The sequence below is a fragment of the Arvicanthis niloticus genome, chromosome X (genome assembly GCF_011762505.2).
Source record: "Arvicanthis niloticus isolate mArvNil1 chromosome X, mArvNil1.pat.X, whole genome shotgun sequence".
NCBI classification, from domain to species: Eukaryota; Metazoa; Chordata; class Mammalia; order Rodentia; family Muridae; genus Arvicanthis; species Arvicanthis niloticus.
Genome location: NC_047679.1, coordinates 41075116 through 41101404, shown reverse-complemented (window position 1 = coordinate 41101404; position 26289 = coordinate 41075116). Strand labels below are relative to the sequence as shown.

At 35.0% G+C, this 26289-nt stretch overlaps 1 protein-coding gene across 12 annotated transcripts in view; it reads right to left on the bottom strand.

Annotated features, from left to right (window-relative positions):
• The window catches only part of Dmd (dystrophin), a 1571027-nt gene that overhangs the window by 328925 nt on the left and 1215813 nt on the right, over positions 1–26289 (bottom strand). For all 12 annotated transcript variants that reach the window (XM_076918257.1, XM_076918249.1, XM_076918252.1 and 9 more), the window contains one exon: positions 6590–6736. In XM_076918257.1, coding sequence (XP_076774372.1) covers positions 6590–6736 — 147 coding nt within the window. The remainder of the gene's footprint in view (positions 1–6589; positions 6737–26289) is intronic.

Genomic DNA, 26289 nt, shown 5'->3' with positions numbered 1-26289 from the left:
CTTCAAAAGCTAACACAAGACAGAGTCAGTTAACTGGAAGTGGGGAACTCTCACAGCCAGTGGCATAGTTCATCTAGCAAGGGCAAACCTTTCTGTAACCTTTCTCAACAGCACTACCAACTGGAAACCAAGTGTTGAAATGCCTGAGCCTACGGGGGGGGGGGGCATTTCTCATTTAAAGGACCACATAGGTTGTTGTGATTAAGTGTTCCAATTGTGTCACCTTGGATTCCTGGAACAACAGAACCTAGCAAGACAGATCCCTCTTCCTTATGAATTTGAGGCTGCATTCTGAAGCAGATGTAATTATCTCTTGCAAGCAACCTATTCCCTCAAGAACTTTCTCAAATAACTTTGCAATAAGGGCTTTTCAGATCATGTTCTAGGAGCAGAGAAGTGGTAATGATGGATGGGACCATACCTTAAACAGACTTTTTGTTCTCTATTTAAACTGACAACTCCTGTCAGAACCCAGAATGTGGCCTGGGGCCACCATTTTCCTTATATTTGTTTCTTTTCCCAATATAGTCTCACTGAAAAATATCTTCTTCTGTCTTTCATCATTTCTTATGTCTTTGATTGTTATGGGATTGGTGATTGAGCCTGGCTTATTGAGATTGCTGGAGTGCAAACTTTTGCTTTAAAATATCTATTTAAACAAAGTTGTGAAACATATTTTATAGACCAGTACTGTCCAATGCAAAGAGAGTGAGTGAATACTGCATATGTAACATTAAATGTTCTAATAATCACATTTAAAAAGTCAAATGTAACAACACTCTATGTTGTACCATTTGAAATGACAGGCAGACTCCATTCATCTTCAAGAAAAATACTCAACTTTGAATAACAGTAAAGAATAAATGAGGGAAATACTTCATGATGACACAATTTAATTAACTAAACATGTAAAATGTTCTCAGTTCAACATATAATCAGTAAAACACAATTTAGTAATTTTACATTTTTCTAAGCCCTTGAATACAATGTATGGTCCATTGTAACATGTCTCTATTGTAGATCTGATACAGTCAAGGTCCCAACAACTTCATGTGTACCACATTAGAAACATATTTTAGACAAGGAAATTTGAAATAGAGTAAATGTATATAGCACCTCAGCATGTTGCTTACAATTTATTAAAAGCTTCCCTGCATTCTTCAAGTTTCTCTTTACCCTCATCTTCCAGCCCAAAGGGAAGTTAAGTGCTTAGTCTTCATGGTTCTATGGCACTGAAACTTGTATAGAACTGAAGTTTCTGCATGCTAGTATGCTTCATTTCTCCAGTTAGTGTTTAAATATTCAAGGGATCTAATATTCTAAAGGCATGCATTTTTCACACTTTAAAGTTGACTACCTGCATGTACCAAATGTGGGACAATGGTTCTCAAAGTATGGTCCATGGAAGGACAACAGCAACATCCCTTGGGAATTTGATAAAAATACAGAATCTAAAATTCCACTAAAGTCCTAGTCAATCCGAAACTTTGAATGAAGGAACCGAGAAAATTGTTTTAATCAGTCTTCCAAGTGATTATGATGCTCATTAAATTTTGAGAACCATGTATACAGAAAAATATATTTCCATAGAGAATGTCCTCAGATTGAGTTCAATGCTCTAATCTCAAAAAAAAATTTTTAGATGTTACTGAAGAAAGAATTCAAAGGAGTATATGTTAGTTTCCTCTGGTTATTTTTACAACAATAGGGCCTATGTTATTAGCAAGAAAAGATGATGCAGCTCACCCAGGCTTCCTGCTTAGAAGGGACTTCACAATGCAAAGGAATTACTGTAGAATCATTATAGAAAAGAAAGGTGTGAGTAAAAATTGAGAATATGCCAATGTATTTGTAGGATTAGATACTATATTCAATGATGATAAGGAAGAACACAGATACAGACCTTCTTTGAAAATCTATTTCACCAAAATTAACCATATATTTCTATTGGTTTTATTCTTTTAAAATTATTTGTTTGTTTGTTTGTGTGTGTGTGTGTAACATGTGTGCATACATACATGTTTGTTGGTATTAAGGTGGATGCATGAGTAACATAGAGTTCACACACATAGAGTTCAGAAGACAATCTTGTATGTCAGACAGTTTTAGACAAGGTCTGTCTCTGTCTCTTTGTCTCTCTGTCTCTCTGTCTCTCTCTGTCTCTCTCTCTGTCTCTCTCTCTCTCTCTCTCTCTCTCTCTCTCTCTCTCTCTCTCTGTCTCTGTCTCTCATTCTCCTCCTACCACCTATTGGGTATGCCTGGTTAGCTGGCCTGCAAACTTCTGGTAATGTTTTTGTTTTCACTTTGTATCATGTCCTAGGAGTGATAGGATTTCATATAATTGCTATCTGGTCTGAGTTTTATGTAGGATCTAGGTATCTGCACTCAAGTCATCACATACAAACAGAAAGCAAACATTCATTGAACTATTTCCCCATCGTGGTTTTCATTTTTGAAATGTAAATGGTTTGTTTAGTCTTATTTAAAAACTAAATCCATGCAAGTAATCCTGCATACTTATGGCATTGAGCAATTGAGAGACAATGGACTTTTTTTGAAGTAGTAAAAGAATACATATCTATATGAATATCTTAAAATGATATATGTATAAATGGGCATGTTGGTCAGCTGTCCATGGACAAAATAGGAGTATTACAATGATTTTGAGTTATATAGTAAATGCTTACTCAGAAACATCCTTACCAATGAACACTGTGAAGGAAGAAATAGGATATTTATTCCAACAGACAAACCAAACTAGTAAACCAGTATCTTGTACTTCTATAAATGTACTTCTATTTATGCACTACACATTTATTTGAAAATATAATTAAATTTGTACTCACCATTTCTATGCATAGGTAAATTATAACTAGATCTCATTCTGTTATTGATGGTAACATCTATTTTACTTCTATGCTTCAAGCATTTTCACTGATGTTATATACAGCTAAAATGTAAGTCTAGCTTTCTTTTTCAAGCAAAATGAATTTGTCATGTAACTAAACCCAGGACGGTCTGATATCCAGGAAGGTAAAGTCTCATGGCATGGGACTCTATATCTTCTCTTTTTATTATTTTCCCCAAACTTAGAACTGTTTTATTTTCTTACATTTATATCTGCCTTTCTTCTACTTCAGCTGTGTTTTTCAACTTTTCTGTTGTGGAAGAAAAGAGATGTGAATTTAAAACCTAGTTTTTTCATGTGCTATTTGTCAACAGATATAGCCCCGTAAGTGACTAAATTCTTGCTTTGTCCACCTATGCTGCCATCCTGTTGCTGGGCACAAGCTTCTTATGTTTTACCTACATTCCTCTGAGTGTAAAATAGTCATATTACAAATGAGTCATTCATTCTGTAACTAAATGAAATTGTTTGATATGAATATTAGTAATTTTACAATATGCTCTATAGTTTTATTTTATTATTTTTATTTTTTGAAATTTCAATATATGATTTTACCCTTTCCCCTTTTCAACCACTTCAAATCCACTCCATCTTGATCTCTTTCAAAATTAATGTTCTCTTTTTTTGTAATTGTTGTTTTACACACACATACACACAAATACATACACATATGCACATATATAGAAATATTCATAAATATATAAACACAATCGTATCTCTCACTACAGTGCTATTTGTATGTATATGATCTCAAGGCCATGGACTTGGTATTGGATAACCAACTGAGGAAACTCCCATTTCCCCTGTTCTCAGAAGGTGTTTTGGACATAAGACTCAGATAACCTGTTCTGGAACTGACCAGAAACAGCCTACCTCTCCCATGACCCACGGTGCAATTTCATGGTATCAAAAGTTGTCATGCAAACTTCCAAAGAATGGAAGAAATGACCAGTTTTACTCAGCTATGACCCCTATGAACTGCAACAATGACCAGCATGACATGATATTCCCCAAGAATACAAGAGTGGCACACATATCCTGGCAGTAATCAACAGAGACTGTGTTTTTTTTAGAAATGTCACAAAGGCTACATCCATGAGCTTTTATTAACATGGATATGGTTTTCTTTATTTACTATGTTTCTTTTATAAATAATGACTTATATTTATAGTTGGCTAGGATAATATAGCAGAACTTTTAGAATTATGGTGAATTAAATAAAGTATTAATTGACTTGACTCAGTTATGTGCAAACCAAAATCTTGGGCTCATCAGTTTTCTGCTACAAATACCTTTTAAGCATATCTTTAAGGTTATGGTAAAAAATAGAAACATGAAATTTGCTATATACAAGAGAAGCAGGAGCCAAACACTGATTAAATTGTTTAATATCAGAAAGCTATGTCTATATGACCTCAGGGTAAAAGTTTTAGAGTTATAGAAGAACTAATGTAATTTCAACTAGCCACATCTATATTATGATACAAATAGAAGAAACATAATCATGGGTTCTAAACCAAATTTTATCACATATATTTCTTCTTGATATTCAGGTACAGGATCAGAGAAATGAACTGGATGTAGCCTTAGACAAATTGAATTGCTTTATTTTAAAAATCAGAATTGTAGCTGAGATGTGTTAACATATTTACGCCAAAATGACTACTACTCTATTTTTGCCAGAGCCCACCATATATTTCCATGTATTTACAACCAAGTCTTTGTTTGAGAATTAAACCATTAATATTTTCTCAATCTTTACAAATAAATAAAAGGAATACATCTTTTAACTAGAATGAATCATAAAAAATTATTTTGTAGTGCTGTGGCTATAACCTAGGACCTAAACATGCTGGGTAAGCATTCTACCATTGAGATACAGCCCCCAAGCACACATAGCATTGATTCTTTGTTTGCTCATTCATTTGTTTTTGAGACAGTATGTAACTCTGGCTGTCTAGAAAGTCACTAAGTGTACCAGACTGGTCTTGAATTCACAGAGCTCTGGCTCTGTGCTCCTCTCAAGTGCTGGAATTAAATGGGTGTACTACTACATCTGGCCTCCAAAGATTCTTAAGGGTTTTTCCTATCATTCATAATCTTTTGACTGACCTCAGCCATAAATTTACATGTAGCTGTTACAAATTCCGCACTACATTCTGAAAAACAAATATAGCACTCAACCTCTTACAAGAAAATTAAAAATGTATTCCAAGAGTGTATGCATGAAACAAATGTGAACACCTGTGGCCTTTGGATACTCATTATTTATTTGAGCTTTAAGTGAATAAATATTTTAAGGATGAAACTGATGAGATTTTAACAGTACTGGACTACCACGGAGCCAACACAAATAGAGGCGCAGAATCACTTAACTGCATTGTCTTGCGCCACAGATAACGATCTGCCTACAAATATTTCAGGATTAACCATCAGGAAAGAATTAAATTATATGAGATCTCAAGAGGTCTGGAATTTGAAACTTGTTTTTATTAAAGATCAAGCAATTCTTAACTGGACTTTCAATCACACTTTTAAATGGACTGCTGGTGCCTGAGTAATCTGGTTTATCATCTTTTCATTATTAAAACTTTGAGACCAAATTCTCTCAAACCTAGTTTTCTTCCTAGTCTCAGGAGTTTGTAATCTATATCCTATGAAATTGGAAATGAAAAAATAACAGTCTCTAATTTTATGGCTAAACCAGTTTTATAGTTTGGAGGTATAAAGTTCATTTGTAGGGGGAACATACTCAACCACAATAGCCATTTTTGTGTTCTTATTATAAGCCAAATGTTATTCTAAAAACTATGTGAATCAGCTCATTCAACACTATAGGAACTATGTTGGAGAAGAAGGTACTGGCAATCATTGAGATGAAATGGCATTATGCACACACAGCTAATTAGTCAGATTCCCAAGCCCATCCATTATCATCAAAATAATAATTGTAATTACACCAAGAGATAAGATATATTAGGGTACTGTAGAACAAATTCTGTTTCAAGGACTTATTATTGGGACTTATTCATTCTAACAGAAAACATCATAGAGAATTCTATTATCATTTTAGAGGAATGCCTAAAATACAGAATGATTCAGTAAATTGTCCAAGGTGACACAGCAAGTAAATGATACCTGGGACACATACCTATTTCTTAGTTTTACTCTATAAACCTATGAAAAATCTTCTATGTGTAGATTTATAATACAATACTTTTTTAAAGGCAATTTTATACTATAATATTGACTCTTGTTTCAATTAGAATTGTAAAGGATACAATGTTGTCAGAATCTAAGAAACAGCACAAATAAATTATCTGCTAGTAATTCACTTCCTCTATTGAGGTTTACTACTGTCTTGCTTTTGGACATTTCTGAAGTTGAGTGTAGTAATATAAAAACTTATCAAGAAATACAAAGCATCTTGTCATTATGAACATCAAATGAACACTCGTTTGAAACAAGGTCTCATTATATAGTTCTGACTAGCCTGGAAGACCCAAGTTGGCCAGTAATCCATGGAGATCCACCTGAATATCTGACTTGCAAGAGCTGAATTTAAAAGTATTCATCATCATTCCTGGAAAACGGATCAACTTTTATTGTTCCTTACAAGCAAGCTTTATGTATATACCAGTGTACTATAAAAAAGAGTGACATTGCTCACAGCATGCCTACCTGCAGAAGCCTCCATCTGGTATTCAGATCTTCCAGAGTGCTGAGGTTATAAGGTGAGAGCTGAATGCCCAATGTGGTCAGGTGATGTGCAAGGTCATTGACATGATTGACATTCTCTTTAAGAGGTGCAATTTCTCCCCGAAGTGCCTATGAACGAATTAGAAGATAAAAACATTAAAGCAAAGAATATAGTCATGTTGGAACTGTAAGACATCATATGCTGTTTTAGGTGTAATTTTTATGATGTTCACTCTTTGATTTGAACAAGGTTATATTTTTAAAAGCTAAAAATAATACTATTAATGCATAAACTGTAAGCTCTCTGGCAAGGATATTAGGAGGTACTCCTGTTTGAAAAGCACCTTTTGAAATTAGTGTCTGTGGGTAGTTTGGACGAGAATGGCCCCTATAGGCTTATATATTTGAATGCTTGGCCCTCAGTTGGTAAAATTGTTTGGGAAAGATTAGAAGGTGTGAGCTTTTGGAGAATGTGTGTCACTGGGGGGTAGATTTTGAGCTTTTCAAAGCTGTCATTCCCAGTTTGCCCTTTCTGACTCCCTCCTCCTCTTGCTTGTGAATAAGACGTAAACAATCTGCTATTTCTCCAGCATCATGCCTTCCTGCCGCCATCTAACTATGATGATCATACACTCATCCTCAGAAACAAAGCTCCAAACAAACTGCTTCTTCTATAAGTTTCCTTGGTCATGATATCTTGTTATAACAATAGAAAATTAGCCAAGACTTTATAAAAGAGACCTTAGAGATCTAGCTAACCCCTTTGATTATGTGAGGGAGTAGCAAGAGCCAGTATCTATGAGGAATAAACATTTACCAGACATATTTACTAGTCACTAAAACTTGGACTTCATCATCTACAAAACTGCCAGAACTAAATTTCTGTTGTGTATAAGTCACTTGGTTTATGGTATTTTCCTTTTTAATGGAAGCCTGACTAGACTAATATACTATGTTGTATTCTTATTTCAGCAGTGTGTGTTTAGTAAGGGATAGATAATTATATTGAACATTTCCTTGTTATATCATGTTGTATCAAGCCTTACCCATCTATAAACTAATTTTTTCCTATACAACAACCCCATGAAACTGTTATTTGGAGCATTTTCATTTTATCTTTGAGAAAGTAAACTTGCAGATGTTAAATATTGAGTGCTAAAGTCCTATGGGTAAAAATGGTTGTAACCTGGGATACATATTTGGATTTGCCTACATCAGAGTGCATATTCTTAATTACCATATTACATAACTTGGCTAAAAATGTCTGCAATGACAAAGGTACAGGACAAATAAAATGTTGCTATATTTTAAATTCTATATATCAAGCAGAAATGGATTATGATTTTTAAATGAAAATGTCTACTGAATCATAAGAGTACACTCATATTGTGTAGTCACTACATAATAAATAATTTCACTTAGGGAGGAAGGTATTTTTTCAGCCTAGGTTGACTTTCTGCTCTCATGGTATTTTAGTCCTTGTTGTAGAGACTTGTGAAGGCTCCCATGGGGATTCTTGGCTGTCTCTGAAGCTGGACTCTCTGATGTGATGTATCATTAGGATCTATAGAACAGAACTCCATGAAGATATGCAGAAGATATTATCATGCATCATAGCTACCCTATCGAGTTGGCATTTATGGATCTTTAACATGATTCATGGTAACCAAAGGTTCCAATGAGTGACATGTAAGGGACAAACTCCCTCACTTAGGAGAACAGTTTATGAAATGTAATGTCTGTGCACAAGGACAGCATCACTGACTTGACTCTCTCTGACTTGCTCGATCTGGGAGATATTGTTTCCCTGTCTGGTGTTCACTATTTTGATAAAAGCATTGTTTGTCAAAGCCTCATCCATATCCCTTGCATTTCTTCTGATTCTAAATGAAAGACAGTTTGCACAATCAGAGGAAGGATGACATTATCCTCTTAAATCAACCTGAATACCTGAAAAAATACCATGTGGCATTACAGAATATAAGATTCTTAAATAGTTCTCAGATGAAATACAGCAGGACAATCACCCTGTTGAATTTTTAGCAGAGAAAATGTAGATTTATTCAGGAAAAATGAAAAAGACCTCCCAAGTGAGGGCCACCAACAGAGGAATAATTTAAACATAAAGTTTTTTTTTTGTTTGTTTTTGTTTTTTTCTTCCAAGACAGGGTTTCTCTGTATAGCCCTGGCTGTCTTGGGATTCATTCTGTAGACCAGGCTGGCCTCAGACTAAAAAATCCACCTTTCTCTGTCTCCCAAGTGCTTGGATTAAAGGCATGCGCACCACCACCCACCCAGTTTTTTTGGTTTTTAAAATTTTCTTAATTTACATTTCAAATGTTATTTCCTTTCCCAGTCTACCCTGAACCCCCTATCCTATTCCTCCTCCCCTGTTTCTATAAGTGTGTTCTCCCATACACCCATCCACCCACTCCTGCCTCCCCACCCTCTAATTCCCCTTCCCTGGGCCATCAAGCCTTCACAGGACTAAGGGCCTCTCCTCCCACTGAAGCCAGACAAGACCATCCTCTGCTACATATACAGCTGGAGCCACGAGTAGCTCCATGTGTACTCTTTGGTTGGTGGTTTAGTCACTGGGAGCTCTTTCTATATAGCTCAACCTGGCCTCAGACTCACAGCAATTCTACTTTATTCTACAAAGCAAAGCTAAACGTTTTAATTTTTGAGATAGATGCTCACTATATAGGCCTGGATAGCCTGGAATTCAATATGCAAACTGAAGTAATTTTTAGCTCACAGAGATCCACTGCTTCTGTCTCTCAAGCACTAAGATCAAAGGTAGATGCCACTATGCCCAGCTCTTTTAGCTTTTAAAAGTGGCCATTAAGGAACACAGAGGAGAAGTGGATTTGGAGGAGAGAGGAGGTGAGAAAGTTTGGAAGAAGAGGGAAGGCTATGGTTGTGATGTATTGTATGAGACAATAATAAAGAAATATGTAAAATATATTTAAAACACATGATTTTCTATGGAATGGTGAATATCTTATGATATTAGTGATGAATTTACCACCTCAAAAACAGGATAGACACTTCTAAACTACATAAATTAACAGGGTAATTTTTTTATTAGATATTTTATTTACACTTCAGATGCCATCCCCTTTCCCCATTCCCCCCCCCCTTAGAAAACCCCTATCACTTGCCCCCTTTTTCTTTTTGCACATATACATTTTTAAAAAATGTTAATCATAGGCTTTATAAGTATGGTATTGCTCAATCAGAGGTGTAAACCACTACCCAACCTAGATATATCAACTATCTTTGACTGGTGGAGATACATGAATATCTGCCTCCCTGTCTCCCCCCTCTTTCTCTCTTTCTTCACCTCGCTTCTCCTCTCCTTCTTCTCCTCCTCTTCTTACTCCTTCTCTCCCTCTCCTTACTCCTCCCACCTTAGCTCCTCCTACATATCACCCTTCCTGTTAAAATGAAACTTTTCTCTCAAAATACAATTAGAGCTTAATTATGCCAATTTGTACTTGTGAGGTACCAGATAGTCCTCATACCCAGTCCAACATTTTGTTGACTAACTGGAACCTCTGTTGTCTCTCCTAACTATAACACTTAGTTCTGAACCTGGCTTTTTTCTTGGCTTTAGGATGAGTGTCAGCTGCCGACCATCCACTCAAATCTTTTCTCTCAAGGTAAATAGCCAGAATTGGCTATGAGGCTATAAGTTTTCAACCTCGTCAGAAATCCAGAATGACTGAGTTAACTATAATTGTGGGAAGCACAAATCATAGTTTCTAAAACTTAGCCAATTTATAGAGACCTCTGAACACCTGGACACTCCCTCTACTTCATAACATTGGAGCATCTGTTCTTCCGCCTTCTGGCCCAGGAACAGGGTAATTTTTATGGTATTTGCTATATATAAAAACTCCTGCAATATACACACTTATTAAACATTCTATTGGCGGAATGGCATTGGGATTATACTAAAAATGTTTTACAGGAGTTGCTAGTAAAAAAACTTGTTCATTTCCTTATAAAGAAATATATCTGTTAAAAGAATCTGTACTAAGTACCCAGATAGAAAGGCTATTAACATCCATATATGAATATTTATGTCTCGCAAAAAAATTCATAATTATTTGGTTTTGTGCAATAGAAAGGTTATAAAACAGATTTTTTAAATATCAGTGTAGAGTCCTGGGCAAGTATGATGATGTTTAGGTTCAAAACAACCTTTTCAGATTATCACATATGTTTCTGATAACCACATATAAACAAACATGTAGGGTTTAAAGGTTCACTGTAGTGAACATGGCTAGGTGTCAGGATGCTTTTCTGTGTGGTAGGGACATGGTCAGTTTCTTCATTATTACATTCGTAACCTTCACTTACAATATGGATTCTAATATTTTAATAATTTTTATTTTTTCTTCCCCCAAACCCTAAGAACAATCCTGAATCACTATTCTGGAACTGAAAAAAAAAAAAAAAAAAACTTAAGAACTAAGCTCCAATACTCATCCTTCTTTCATTTTTTTTCTAAATATACCATTATAATATACCATTCTCCTTCTGTAAATTCTGCAGTGTATCTTTACCCTTCCCCTCTTTCTAGTAATGATAGCTGATATTCCCTAAAGTGATCTATAAGTATGTAAAACTGTGCTATCTGTTGTATGGGTGGCCATTCTCTTCTCATTAGGTCAAATTTCAGTTGCTTGTACATTAAAGTTATTATATATATATATATATATATATATATATATATATATATATATATATCTGCAAACCTGTTTTCATCAACATTAAAATGACAGTTTTGTGATTTCCAAAATCAATGATGTGCTCACTTTAAGAACAAAAACGCTGCAATATCTTGAAAAATCAGACTAAATTCTGTGCAAACTTGCTTCACAAAGAAAAAGATAATTGTTAATTAGGTAAGTGTAGATGAGATTTCAGCCAAAAATTAGGAAAGAACTTTCAGAATTTAGAAGTCTGAGGTCAAAATGCTTCCCATATTTTCTGATGCAATTTTTCTACACCAAATCTGGAAATCAAACAGCTTATGTTACTAGTGTATTTTACAGAGGACTCCAGTTAGTTGCTATTAACCGAAAGAGTCTTCACACAACAAGAAAACTTTTGTGACTATTTAAATTTAAAAAAAAGTTTAAGCAATATTTTAAATGTGATCCCTATTTAACCATGTTTATGCATTAACTGCTCAACTACAGTGCTTAATTGAATTAGAAGAGGGAACATCTATTACAGCTTATTTTACTACTCATAGTTTTCTATACCTGATGTTATTATTAGGCTTGACAGTAAGTCTATTTACTAGCAGAAGCACCTTACCATCTTGACAAAAGCTTTTTAAGTATTTATTATTATTATTATTATTATTATTATTATTATTATTATTATTGAGTCAGGGTCTCTCATTCCTAACCTAGAAATAGCCACGTAGCCCATGTTGGCCTGAAACACACAATTCCTCTTCCTTAGATAATCCTGCAAAGACTTGAGGTGCCAGGATGAGGGGATGCCCACCCCAACCCTCACAGAGCAGAAGGGAATGAGATGGGGGAAGAACTCTGTGAGGGGGGGTACTGGGAGGTGGGGGCAGCATTTGGGATGGAATGAAAAAGAGAGGGAGAGAGAGGAGAGAGAGGAGAGAGAGAGAGAGAGAGAGAGAATATGGAAATTTTGATTGGGAGAGGTCTGTTGATAAAGTGGCAGTTAAGGAGCTGCCTTTATTTAGCTCCTGCTGCCTTGATTTGTCTGTGATGATAGACCATACCCTTTAACTGTGAGTCAGAAGAAACCTTTTCTTCCTTTTGTCAGGATATTTTGTCACAGCAATAGGAAAAAGAACTAATTGCTCTATGTAAGGTATGAATACAAGCCCTATATCATTTAAACATATCTAACAGTGAGTTTAAATATACTTCAATTATTAGGAATTTTAATATTATACACATTAATTTTTGTTTAAACTATTAAATACTGGCCACAAAATGCCAAAAGGTACAGTTACCTTTGGCCAATATGATACACTACTCCATTAGGTTTTATTCCAGTTTGGAAATAGTCAGAAAGTATTAAGAGCCATTATACTACAGGTTTCTTGAACAACTTTAACATCTGGAATAAACTCTCCATGAAAGAGTCAACCAAGACTTATTTTATTATGACTAGTTTAATGCAGGGGGAGTTTTCACTTCATTAAATATCTGATTAGAGATACAAAAGAACGGATGTAAAATGATATATAAGTTTGATATGTCAAGTTTTTCTTTTATAAAATTAAATTTCCTGTCATCTTTTTGCTTATCTTTATGTAGTTGAGAAATTTTTTAAGTATGTGTGGAATTATAGTCATCAATTGCTTTTATGAAGAAAGAAAGGAATTTTCTCTTATTGAGGAAATGTCATTTTTGAGGAAGCAATTTTAACTTGACAGCTAAGAGGCTCTTCCTGCTCTAAGACATAGAAAGTCACTTTGGAAGATAAGAGTAAGCTGAGAGAGTGGTGTGTGTGTGTGTGCGTGCGCGTGCACACACACGCGCGCTCGTGTGTGTTATACAACCAAACATGAGCATATAGATGCCAGAAAAAGATGTTAAAAAATTCTTTTATTGTTACCTGCCTGTTACTTGCGAGGGCTCCCTCATTGAACCTGAAGCTCAGTATTTTGGCAAGGATGTTGGCACTGATACCTGCCTGGCTCTATTCCCCAGCACTCTGGTTACAGGCACATGAGGTAATGGTTGGCTTCTGTGTGGGTGCTGGAAATCCGAACTCAAGTTCACTTGCTTTCACAGTAAGTGTTCATCCCCACTGAGCCATTTCCCAGCCCCAGGAATTCTATTTCAAGAGCCTTTGTTTATTCTGTGAAATTGGGAAGCAACAGACTAGGCATAGTGTGCAATGCATGGCGTGCAATGAATATTCACAGAATTTGAAGATGAATGAAGGCTAAGTGGGGACATCTGAACTAGTTGTGGTAGATATTGTGAGAGGAAGTTGACCTATGAAATGCAGCGAGGTTGCCAGATAGCACAGAGAGCCCATTTGAGGCTGAGGATCAAAATGTTTTAGCAGAATCAATCTGTTCTAATTCCCTTCTCCAACAATGTTCCCTTCAAGAAAGGAGAAAACAGTTGATCCGTGTTTAAGGTTTTGTCAGATGATTGTGGCACAAATACTTAAGGATAAGGGCATTTCAATTTTAGACAGAATGTGATTGAAATACAGACTGGAATCTAAACTAGATTAGAAGGAAAGTGAAGCAAGATGAGGCTTGTAGATGGAGCGAAAATAGAAGTGTCAGTTGTGGATGTTTAAGATAATATAAGAGAGGCCAGATCGGGAGTAGCTGTACAAATAATCCAGAAGTAAAAGGAGAGTCTGGGATGCTAAAAAGCTCTCTATTTATATATGTATAGATGATATACATACATATATAGTATATATATGCCTAGTTTATATATGTAAATAGCTTATGCATATATGTACATCTTTACTTATGAACAAATAGTGCTACTAAATTTTACAAATCTCTTCTTAAGGCATTCAACCTTCCTTCTAAGTTTTCAACATGATCATCTGTAGGTGTCCTATACTTTACCAGGAATTCAAAATGAGTTGAGTCAAACAATGAAGAAGTATCATTTTAGTTTTTCTTATACTATATAGAGACATTTGTATTACCAGTACTACTTAAGAAATGAAAGAGCAGCTAACTGCATTTTATTCGTCTACAAGAAAACCTTACTGAACAAATGTTTGTGAAAGAAGACCCTGAAAAAAAATATCCTGAACACATGAAGTTTTAGATAAAGTCCCAGGATTCTGGGACTGGATTTGGAAAGCTATAGAAGCGGAGAGAAAAATCAGGTCCATAAACACATATGATTATGGAATTTACTTGCTGCTCTCATTATAGGCTCAGAGAAGTTCTCACTACATTTAGCTGCCCAGAAATTAAGGGCAGGTAGAGCTGAGCTGTTTTTGTGGCTTCAATATTTTGAGCTCACTGTATCATACTAATATTGCCAAGAGAGTCAAAAATTGATCCCTGATTTGCCAGGCCAATGGAGATTTGTAAAATATCTGTGTGGAACAAGACCCTTAAATTTTATTGGACCAACCACAAAATGGATGATGAGGTGCAGGCAAGCCTTAATGATCAAAGACCACCTGCATCTTAGCTTGGTCTTCTTGGATTATTTCTCACTTAGTGTGGTTCCTAAGCAATTGAGTTAGCTTATGATGCCCATTGTTGTAGGTCAGGAAGGATAGTGAGAGATACTGGAAGACAAGAAAGCTAAGGGCAGATGTGGTCCCATCTGGAGAGCTTAGTCTCCAGAAGCTTTGATGCATAAATCATGCCTTAGTGGGACACATGTTGAGACAAAGGGATTACTTTCTTTTACCCCTCATGATTTTAGGGGAAACAAGATGGGAAGAAGTTTTTCCTTTTGGTTGAAAGTTCTTTGGGAAAGGATTCTCTTCTGAGCATTTAGCATCAAACATTCAGAGATATGAGGGAAAGGGTATATCAGGTCATTTAAGGAATCTGGCTAGACAACTTTACAGCAGTCACTATATTTACTAAGTTCATCTAATTACCCATTCTTTTTTTTTTTTTTTTTTTTTTTTTTTTACCTCAGGCACATTTTTCTGCCCATCTCTCTACCCCAAGATCTTTCTCACATGAATTCTCCTTTCTAATGCTATGAGGCTGCCTCAGAGCTTCATCAAAATAGAAGTTATCTCTTCTTTAATGTTGAATTCTTTGTTTCTTCTAAATTCAGAAGGACATCACAGAGCTATGACAGATGAGTTAGTGGGCAGACTACATGAACACAATGCTCTTTCTTGAGCACATTTGTCTCTGGTAGAGACCTTCTTGACAATAAATTATGCCAAAGTAGCATGGATTAAAAAATAGAAATACAACTGCATTCCACCTCAGTATCTGTTTTTATCATGGTAGCCTGAAGGCAAAATATGTGCTTTCATTGTCTCGCTTGCATTCAGTTTCCAAGAAAATCATAAACTTTAATATTTGGGCTTGGTAACTTTTGACAAGCAAACTGAATAAGTACATAAATAATGAAACATAATCAAAATTAATGACCTAGATGTAGCATAATCAGGATAACTTAGGGAAAGTTAAAAATTTTAAAAAATGTAAAATTTGTTGGCATAAAGAGATTTTATGTTCTTATTTTCCAAGCATTTATCAACAATTATCTTTTAATTGTTTTTCTCAGACTCAGCCTGCTTCCAAATTTGTGACACCAGAATAATAGCATTTGACTGCTACACTTCTTAAGTTTCTGCACAGAGAACCAGTTTTTACAAATGAGAAGTGATCTTTTACTTCTTCGCATGCTATTGAAAATAATCTAAACCCAAATAGAAAACGTTCTTTTAAACATTTCACTTTGTTCATTAATTACAATTTGATATGGTGCCTTGCTACAGATCACAGGTATGAACTTGTGATCCTCTTGTAGCAACTTATAATTTCTTCATCTGTCACGTCCTGGAAACTTCCATGAAGTTAATCTCAGTGTCTTTAAAACAAAGACTGAATATATTTGCTATTCAATAGCAACCTTCTTTTAAAAATACCTTTAAAAAAGGTTTACTGCTGGGTGTGGTGCCGCATGCCTTTAGTCATGGGAGGTAGAAGCAGAGCTCTATGAATTCAAGCTTAGCCTGGTCTGTGTTGCAAGCCATAAGTTACACAGAGAAATCCTAGTTAACAAAATTGGTCTATTTTTATGTACTTGTGTTTGTCTGTATGTGTATGCTGATGCTCACGGAGGACAGAAGAGAGCACTGGATCCTCTGATGGTTTGAACTGGGCAATTTGGGTGTGAAGTCTTGAACTCAGGTCCTCTGAAAGCTCTTCAAGTGTTCTTGTAAACACTTAGGCATTTCACCAAATTTAACAGTGTAATTTCATTATGAGAAATAGGACAACAGTTTGCTATTTTTCATTTTGGATGTGTAGTGCATGCGTGTATGTACAAGTGTAAGAGGGCACAGCCACCTCTATTTGCACATGTGAAACCCAGAGATCAGCATCAGGGATCTTCATCTCTCATAGTTCTAATTTAACTTTCAGTGAAACTGGAGCTTGGTTTTTCCAATAGACTGGCTATCTTGCCAGCTCCCAAGATCCTCCTGTCTTTGCCTACCCAGTACTGGAGTAGCACACATACATTGTCATACCAGGTTTTTTATATGAGTGTTGAGGATCCAAAGCCAGGTACTCATACTTGTAGAACACACATCTACCCACTGAGTCATATCCCCAGTTCCAGTTTTCCCAGGTTTTAACTATAAAAAAAAAGGCAAGCTGAAAAATCTTACTTTAATTTCCTCGAAAACTTAATTCTGTTGTCATAAGTATGACTGTTAATTATTTCTCTGTTACAAAAAAATCAAGCAAACAAACAGGCTAAACAAATAAACAAAGCCATTTTAAGCTTCCTACAGTTTTCTAATGACATAATTAAAACTAATAAAAAATGGTAGTTCATGACTGTTTTACAGAGGCTAATTGCAAAATATGCACAATTAAAATAAAAGGGTTTCTAATGAGTATAAACAAATCATTTAAGCAGGCCATGTTTTAGGCTGCTAAAGAAACAAGGGGAAAAGCCAGTATTTACTTTCAGAGAAATTTTAGTTATATGAGATGACATATAAAGCAAGTGGAAGTTAACGAAATTTACTAACATATTTAAAGTAAGTAATAGTCCATAAACCATTAAAAGGATCAGTCACTGAGAAGCTACTGGTAGTTGAGGGATGCTGAGGGACGGGTAAGAATCACATCTTTAAGGTGGGTGTGGTCACTAGTAGGTGGCTCATGCCAGTAGACAGCCCCACATCCATGCTTTCATGGGTAGCACTTATTCAATTCTGTGGGGTGTAAAAAGTAAAGACATTAAGTTGGGCAAATGTGTTGGGGCAGGTAAGTCTTTGGAGTTGGAAAGAAGTATGGAGGTGGATATGAGCCATATACATTAAATATATGGATAAAATTTTATTTTTAAAATTTAAAATGATTTATTAATTAATTTTCAACTAATTTAGTGTGTATCCCTCTGTCTCTCTGTCTTTTTGATTCTCTCTCTCTGCATATGTGTGTGTGTGTGTGTGTTGTGTGTTGTGTGTGTTTGTGTGTGTATATACAGGTGCCCTCAGAGGCCAAAAATGTGGCATATGTCCTGGACCTGGTGATGTGAGTGGCAAGAGAATCTCTGGAAGAACAGCAAGTGCTGTTGATTGCTGAAGCATCTCTTACACCCCATGTTTACACAAGTTCCAACGAGTAAATTAAATATATTATTAAACATATCAACCACAAGGACATTCATCTTCAAATGCAGAAGTTATTTTACACAAATGTTGGCTTTTTGTTTAACAGGCTCTTGTGTTCTTTTATTTTGAGGGCTAAGAATGGAACCCAGAGCTTAGTGCATGCATGCTAGGCCTGGACTCTAACACTGGACTAAACCTTGCCATTTAGCAAGCTTTTAACACTTCCAAACATTTATAATCCCCATAACATTTCTTTCTACAATTGTTACTAAGTAGAGATTCAATTCTTTTACTTTATTCCTCTACATGGCTCAAAATATCAGTTTATCAAAATGATTATCAACTAATTCAACACATCATCATGATGAGGGCTTGTTAGCAGAGTCTACTGGGTTTCACCCAGTGTTTATTATTCAGTAGTCTGAGGTGGGCCTGCAAATCTGACATTTCTATTATAATAAGAAGTTGATAGATGCCGAGCTCTGAAACCTCACCAAGCTGCTGCTTCTTTCTTTCTTTCTTTCTTTCTTTCTTTCTTTCTTTCTTTCTTTCTTTCTTTCCTTTCTTTCTTTCTTTCTTTCTTCTTTCTTTCTTTCTTTCTTTCTTTCCTTCCTTTATCTTCTTCTTCTTCTTCTTCTTCTTCTTCTTCTTCTTCTTCTTCTTCTTCTTCTTCTTCTTCTTCTTCTTCTTCTTCTTCTTCTTCTTCTTCTTCCTCCTCCTCCTCCTCCTCCTCCTCCTCCTCTTCCTCCTCTTCCTCCTCTTCCTCCTCTTCCTCCTCTTCCTCCTCTTCCTCCTCCTCCTCCTCCTCCTCCTCCTCCTCCTCTTCCTCCTTCTTCTTCTCATTTACTTTACATTCAGATCACAGCTTCCTGTCCCTCTTATACTTCCAGTCCCTACAGCTCTCCTCTCCACCTGACCAGCTATCCTTTCCTTTCTCCTCAGAAACAGGGAGTCTTCCCATTGATATGAACTAGCCTTGGCTATTAAATTGCAGTAGGATTGGGTACACCTTCTCCTATTGAATCTAGACCAGGGACTTAAAGAAGGCAATGAAGTCAGAGACAGAGACATCCCCTGCTCCCATTGTTAGGAGTCCCACAGGAAGTCTGAGCTGCACAATTGTTACATATGTGCAGAGAGCCTAGTTCTGTCACATGCATACTCTGGTTTATGGTTCAGTCTCTACAAGTCCCTATCTTTTGGTGTTCTTGATCCTTGGTGCTCCTTCAATCCTTCCTCCCTTTCTTCCACAAGATTCTATGAGCTATGCCTAATATTTGGCTATGGTTCTCTCCATGTGTTTCAATCAATGGCTGAGTGAAGCCTCTCTGGTGACAATTATCATAAGCTCCTGTCTGCAAGTATAACAGAACATTATTAATAGTGTCAGGGGTGGGCTTCTTATGGCATGAGTCTCAAACTGGACCAGTTATTAGTTGACTATCTTCTCAATTTCTGCTTTCTCTTTTACCCTTGTATATTTCATAGGGAGGACAAATTGTGGGTCCAAGATTTTGTGGCTAGGTTGTTGTTCCAATCCCTCCATTGGAAGTCTTGTCTAGTTACAGCAGATGGCTGTTTCAGACTCCATGTTTCCTATTGCTAGGAGTCTTAGCTAGGGTCACCGTCATAGATTCCTGGGAGTTTCCATTTCCCTAGCTTTCTAGTTCTTTCCATAGATGCCCATATTTCTAGTTATCTCTTCCAGTACTCTCCCCCTCCATCAGTCCCCAACTTGATACCTCCTGTTCCTGTCTCTATTGCCTTCCCCACCCAGTTTTTTTCCCTCCATCCACCCTTCCATGTCTAATATATTTCTCTTTCTCAGTGAAATTCAAGCACTCTACCTTTAGGCCATCCTTGTTATGCAGCTCTTTTAGGTCTGTGGATTGTAGCCTGGTTATCTAGTACTTTATGACTAATATCTGCTTATAAGTGAGTACATACCATTTTTGTCTTTCTGGGTTTATGTTACCTCATTTAAGATGATCTTCTCTAGTTCCATCCATTTTCCTGCAAATATTATGGTGTCCTTGTTTTTTAATAGCTAAGTAATACTTTATTGTGTAAATGTACCACATTTTCTTTATTTGTCAGTTAAAGGACATCTAAGCTGTTTCCAGTTTCTCACTATTATGAATAAAGTTGCTATGAACTTAGTTGAGCAAGTGTCCTTGTGGTATGGTAGAGCAGCTTTATGGTATATGGCCAGGCATGATATAACTAAGCTTATTCTTGACTTTGTGACTCTAGACATACAGTTCCCCAGTTTGGAGTTGATATTTCTGTTGTCTAGCTGGCTCCTATTTATTTACTTTAGGTCTTGCCTAAATGGTACCTCCATAGCAAGACTACTGGTTGTTCAAACCTAGCATAAGAGTCCTGAGTTTTCTCTTTCCCCAATCTACTCCTCAATTTCCAAGTAAGTGTTTTCTTGCCTGTTTATCCACTAGCACTTCTTTCCCAAGTTCTGAAAGCACATAAAGGGAAAGCAACTGTATGCATTTTTTCCCCACAGGCTATTTCTATAACTGGCATATGAAAATCGTCAGTACTTGTGTAGTAAAAAATAAGCAAGTGATGGGGATTTGGTAGTAGAAAAGTTGCAAGGCTGTAAGTGCTACTCCCTATTCCCAAGCAAATAAACAAATAACTCTCTAGAGAATTAGACACTTTTGCTTAATCACTAACACTGTAGACTAACAGTTATTGTTAAACTGCTTATAAACAGTTGGCTACGTAAATCTGATAAGAAACCTAATCATTTGCTTTGAGATCCATATCCATATTTTTGAGTCTACCAGTTGACTTTACGTTGGAAACATGTTTAAAGGCCATTTTCCAAAGCGTTATTATCTCTTTATTGAAAGTATAAAGCTTAATTTTTGTTTCAGGTAGGAATTATTTTACAAAATGAAACAAATGGAGAAAAGAGTGCATGACCTTTTTAAGGAACATACATTATAATGCTGCTGCTACAACATGGTGTATCCTCTGAAATATATATATATATATATATATATATATATATATATATATTTATTAAGTATATATATATTTAGTTGTTCTGAGACAATTTTAGCCTATCCTGGCCTAGCACTTACTATGTAGTTCATGCTGACATTGAATATGTGGCAATACTTCTGTTTCAGCCTCTCCAGTCTGGGACTTCAGGTTTTCATGAAAATACCTGGATTGGAGGTTACTTTAACAAAGTGATAGGAAAAAAAAAAACTAATGAAAAGTATAATACAATAATCCAGGGTCACTATGTAGAGTTGTTTAATAAAATCCAATTGAAATTTTACCTGGGATTTCTTATTGAATTTGTAGACTTTGACCTGGTTTTCTTTAAAGTACTTTGTCCAAAAAAAAAGTATTTATGAGGGCTGGGATTTTCCATGCTGGTGGAGACTCTGGTTTTTATCCTCGGCTGCTGGTGGGCTCCTCACATCCCAGTTATTTCCCCTCTAATTCTCCCCTGTTTCTCAATTATTTTAGGGCTTTCCAGTAAAGAAAGAGATTAAATAATACTATGATCCAAGAAATCACTAAATATTAGATTGTAACAAAGGTCACTTACAAATATTTCCCAAGCAATGGTTTTATGTCAGAAGGGAAAATAACAAAGGCATCTCAATATTGCTTAAAAGAGGAGTGAGGAGATCTGATGTATTCTTTTTTTTCTTTTATTGTACGTATGGCTAGTTAAATATAGTGACTAGAAATACCAGAAATAGAAAGTCACACCAGACCTAGTTTGGATAAGGTCAGTGATATTATATGAAGCAGAGGATAATAAGTACATTCTTTGCAGAGCCACAGGCTACAATCATATCTTGGGAGGGTGCCTCTTTGGAGCTGACTCTTCACATTATTCCAGGATAACATGACTTTCCTTACTATTCCACTATACAAAGTAAGGTCTTCTTGAGCTAAACACTGAAATACAGTATATGAAACTGACATAGGAAAACAAAGGATGTGTGATAGAAAAATAGATAGATACTCAGACTTTAGACAATAGATAGAAAACCATCATGCATATTTTTAAACATAACTTTTGTAACTCGAACTATGAAGTAAAGAATTGTGGTAAAAATTAATTTTGGGCATTTCCTTAAAGCATGATTGTAATCAGTATTCATTAAGCTCACTTTTGCAGAGTAGGCAATGCAACGTTCTGCAGAAGGAAATAAATGGTATGCCCTCTGTACATCCTAGAATCTAGTGTAATCAGTAATTCAGTTGCAAACACTCATTTTGTATGCACTGTGTACTATACATATATGCAATATATATATATATATATATATATATATATATATATATATATAATATCTCCACATGAGGACTCTTAATAGCCTCATAGTCATTAGCAGAGAAAGGAGAGAATTTACTGAGATATTATAAAACACTGTAGGGGTGGAGAGATGGCTCAGAGTTAAGATCACTTGCTGCTTTTGCAGAGGATTTGGGTTTTATTCCTTACACCCAAACAGTGGTTATTAACCATCTGCAACTTGAGTTCCAGAGGATCTGATCCCCTCTTCTGGCCTCCTCCATGGATACCAGTTATGTACACACTGCAGATATAAACATAGGCAAACACTCATACACATAAAATAAAGTTTTTAAAAAATAAAGAGTTCATGCTACAAGAAATTGTTTTATAGAATTGTTTTTGCACCAGAAAGTGCAAAAAAAAAGATGTGTGGCATATTAAAAGAGAATTCCTGAGAAAATAAGAAGATTGAAGTTACTCAGAGATAAGGAGTAATATGACAGTCATGTCCCTCTGAAGAGAGAATATTCATCTACAAAATGCCATGGGTATCATTATAGCCAAAAGCCACTCTAAAGCAGAGGAAGTTGTAATGCAGTATTTGTATAGAGAGGCAAGAAATAAGAATAGGCAGAAACAGGACTCTGGCAACTGGAAACAATTTATTCATAAACAAGTCTTTAAGGGACTGGAAATTTAAAGAATATACTTTTCTCTGTGCTTTTATGCATATCTATATCTTTCTATATGTATACATTTATAACAAAAGTAGAATGAAATATCTGCCATGAATATTCCAGTTACTGGTTATAGAACCACAACACAAGAAGTCCTTGTGATTATATAGCTTAACTATTACGTATATTTTTCATATAAACAATTTATATTGTTATGTAAGTTTATGAGAAACAAATACCAAGCCAAAATGTATGCAAAGCTATAAGATGTATCTTGTTGCCAAGGCAATAACAAAAAGTGAAGTAATGCATATGCTTACATATATAATTAGTGTAAAGATTTGCTTTATCTCACTAAAACAAATTAAGGAGAGGCTACCTTTGCATGTATGAATAATGATTACTAGATGAATCTAAGGTTGTGGGTTACTTGCACAATATATTACACCTACTTTGCTTTATATGGTAATCTTCATTTAATTTTGGTTTGATGTGGTAGGCACTCACTACTGAAACAAATCAGATTTTTTTGTGAATTTGATTTTCCATTCAATGTATTATCAACTTAGAAACGCTAAGGCATAAATGAACTGAAGACAAATGTCTATTTTCTAAGAACTGAGATAAAATAATATATGCAAAATGGATGAAAAGGATTATAAAATGTTCCTCAGTATTCACTTTTACTTTAAGCTTATTGTACCACCTAAATTTAATTAGTGTTTTGAGCCTTTCCAAAATGGCCTTATTTTTTACAAATGAAACAATAAAGCAAGATAGGCAACCGCTTAAAGTCAAATAAAATGAGCATAAAATGAATTTTCTTCATTCAAATCTGCACAACTTCATGTTTGAAAGTTAAATTGGTAAACTTGTTATAATAATGGTTCCTTTTTATTTCAGTATATTCTGAGACTGCAAAGAAAATCTTAAGTATTTATATCTGAGCAAAGACTAGTCCTACAGATTTACCAATTGCAGTTATTTCTGCCTTTGTGAATATACTTGTATGTTGAACTGAGAGTTAACCCAGTTCTTTTTTTTCTCAACATGAAATTGAAGACTTGCATTTACAAGATAATATTTTGATTTTTCTGATATCATCTAAAGACAATATCAAAATTCAGATCTCATTTATTCCATTATGACAACTGTTATCATGATATCCAGTTAAATCCATGCAAATGATGAATCAATGACTCATTGCACAAATGTTTAAATGTTAATTGTCTATTTAATGTATTTAAATATTTTTTAAGAAAAAATTCATCAGACAAATATACTTATTAAAACAGTGGTAGATACTCAACAAAAAACTTATAATTAAATATTTAATACATTTCCTTGTCATCTTACAAGTATGAATATGATTTGGTATCTTAAAATATGTTCATAAGATGCTGTGTTGTATGTGAAAGAGACTAGGATTTGTTTGAAAAATATATAAAATCTTAATAAAACATTCTTTTTACTAAGTATTCATCAAATATTGTGTCATTTGGTTAAGACTTCTTTAAGACTGGTCATGCATACTAAGCTTACTGAAACATTTTTGTCAGCTGAATCACTCAGTTAACCATAGTTATGTCTTATTTTAACCTTTATAACAAAATATCAAGGGTATTCCAAAGGTCTGTAAGCCCATGAGTACAAAGGACTGTATGTTGATATGTTTTGGCCATGTTTAATTGAATTAGAATTATATCACATCCACCTTTCTCTACCCTCCATCTCTTGCACTTTCCCACATTGAATCCCTCTCATGTTTCCCAACTATCAAGTTGATAGCATCTTTTTGTTTAAATCATTATTTTTCTATGCATATATGTAAACTGAGTCAGTCTTATTGTTTATGTGTGTATGGTTTCAGAGCTGTCTGCTCAACAATGAACAACCAATAAGAGGACTCTTCCCTGGGAGAGGCTAATTCTCTTACTCCCAGGAGTTGCCTGAAGTTCTTTGACTAGGGAATGGGATCCCACACAATTTAGCCCACATTCTTTGAATTTTATAGCATAGTGGATGAGTAGAAAACACCACATAACTCTTATGATAATTCTAGTATTGTAAGTTTGTAGGTCAAAATAATTCCTTCTCTTGTTAGAAATATGTGAATATCAACAGCCAAGAAGCAAACTATGGGAGAGGCAGGCACATATCATTCTAAGTAGCCTACTTGGTTACAGACAGATAAAAGATATAAATGGCAGTTAAATAAAAATTACCTAATTATATTTAATATGTTTTATTTTAACAGTAATGTATAATTTCAAATTGGGTTAATTTGCTTCAAGGTAGGAAAATAAATAAATAAATAAATAAACAAAAGCAAATGAGGGGTAGTTTGACATTGATTCTAAAAACCACACCAACATACTGCTAATGGCCCTTATTTACTTTTGTTTCAATTTAATCATTTTTTAATAGATTAGCTTTAATTCCTTCTTTTCACTAATTTGCTCATGTCGCATTGAGATCAGGATGATAAAATTTGATTTTTGATAGGGAAAATTACAAATAAGTTTACTGAATCTATAATGATACAGAATTGTAGAGAACAAAATTTATGAAAACAATCATGTCTTTAACAGGACTTGCAGGCTCTAAACACAACAAAGAAAATATATTCCCCATGAAAATCAATTATTTAAAAGAAAATAGAAACCTAACACTTCAGTGTTCCAGAATCATTCTGATTAAGAGAATTTGACAGCTTAGGGCTGAAAACACTGTGGAAACTTAATAAATAATAAAGTTTACAAGCAAAAAGCCTAACAATAATATGTGGGTCAATTTTTAAAAACAATTGAAAAATCAAGGTTTCTTTAAATGTTTTACTGTGGATAGTCCAGCTCAGTTATTGAATGAGCGTCTTATTTTGCTTTACCCTAACCATTTCAATTTGCATTGAACATAACTCAAATTCCTTTGATGTAGAATCCTTCATTCTTTAAGATGTCAGAATAACAGAAAATTTTGTTAATAATATTTTTCACTTAATCTTAAGAGAAATTTAAAGACTTAAAAATTATATTTATCCCATAAACCACTCGCTTATGCAATAACTTTTAACACTGTAATTGGCATCTAATGTAGTTTGCTCTTGCACTGCTTTTGGAAAAAAAATCCTCCTTTGTTAATCACTATAGTTAAGATTCATTCTTACTCCTTTCAGTGCTTTTTAATTTTCTCCCTATGTATATGTTTAGTTTTATATGTAAATATGAACCCTCCTTTCTGAATATAGTACCTCAGTGAGTTGACAAGGTAAATTATCAGGACTAAAACTCCTGAGGAAGCTATCAACTATTCATATCTAAAAAGCAGGTCTTATTTAGAGACTGTTGAATAGTGTCAACTGCTCTGAATGCCCTAGATTTCAGAAACTATAA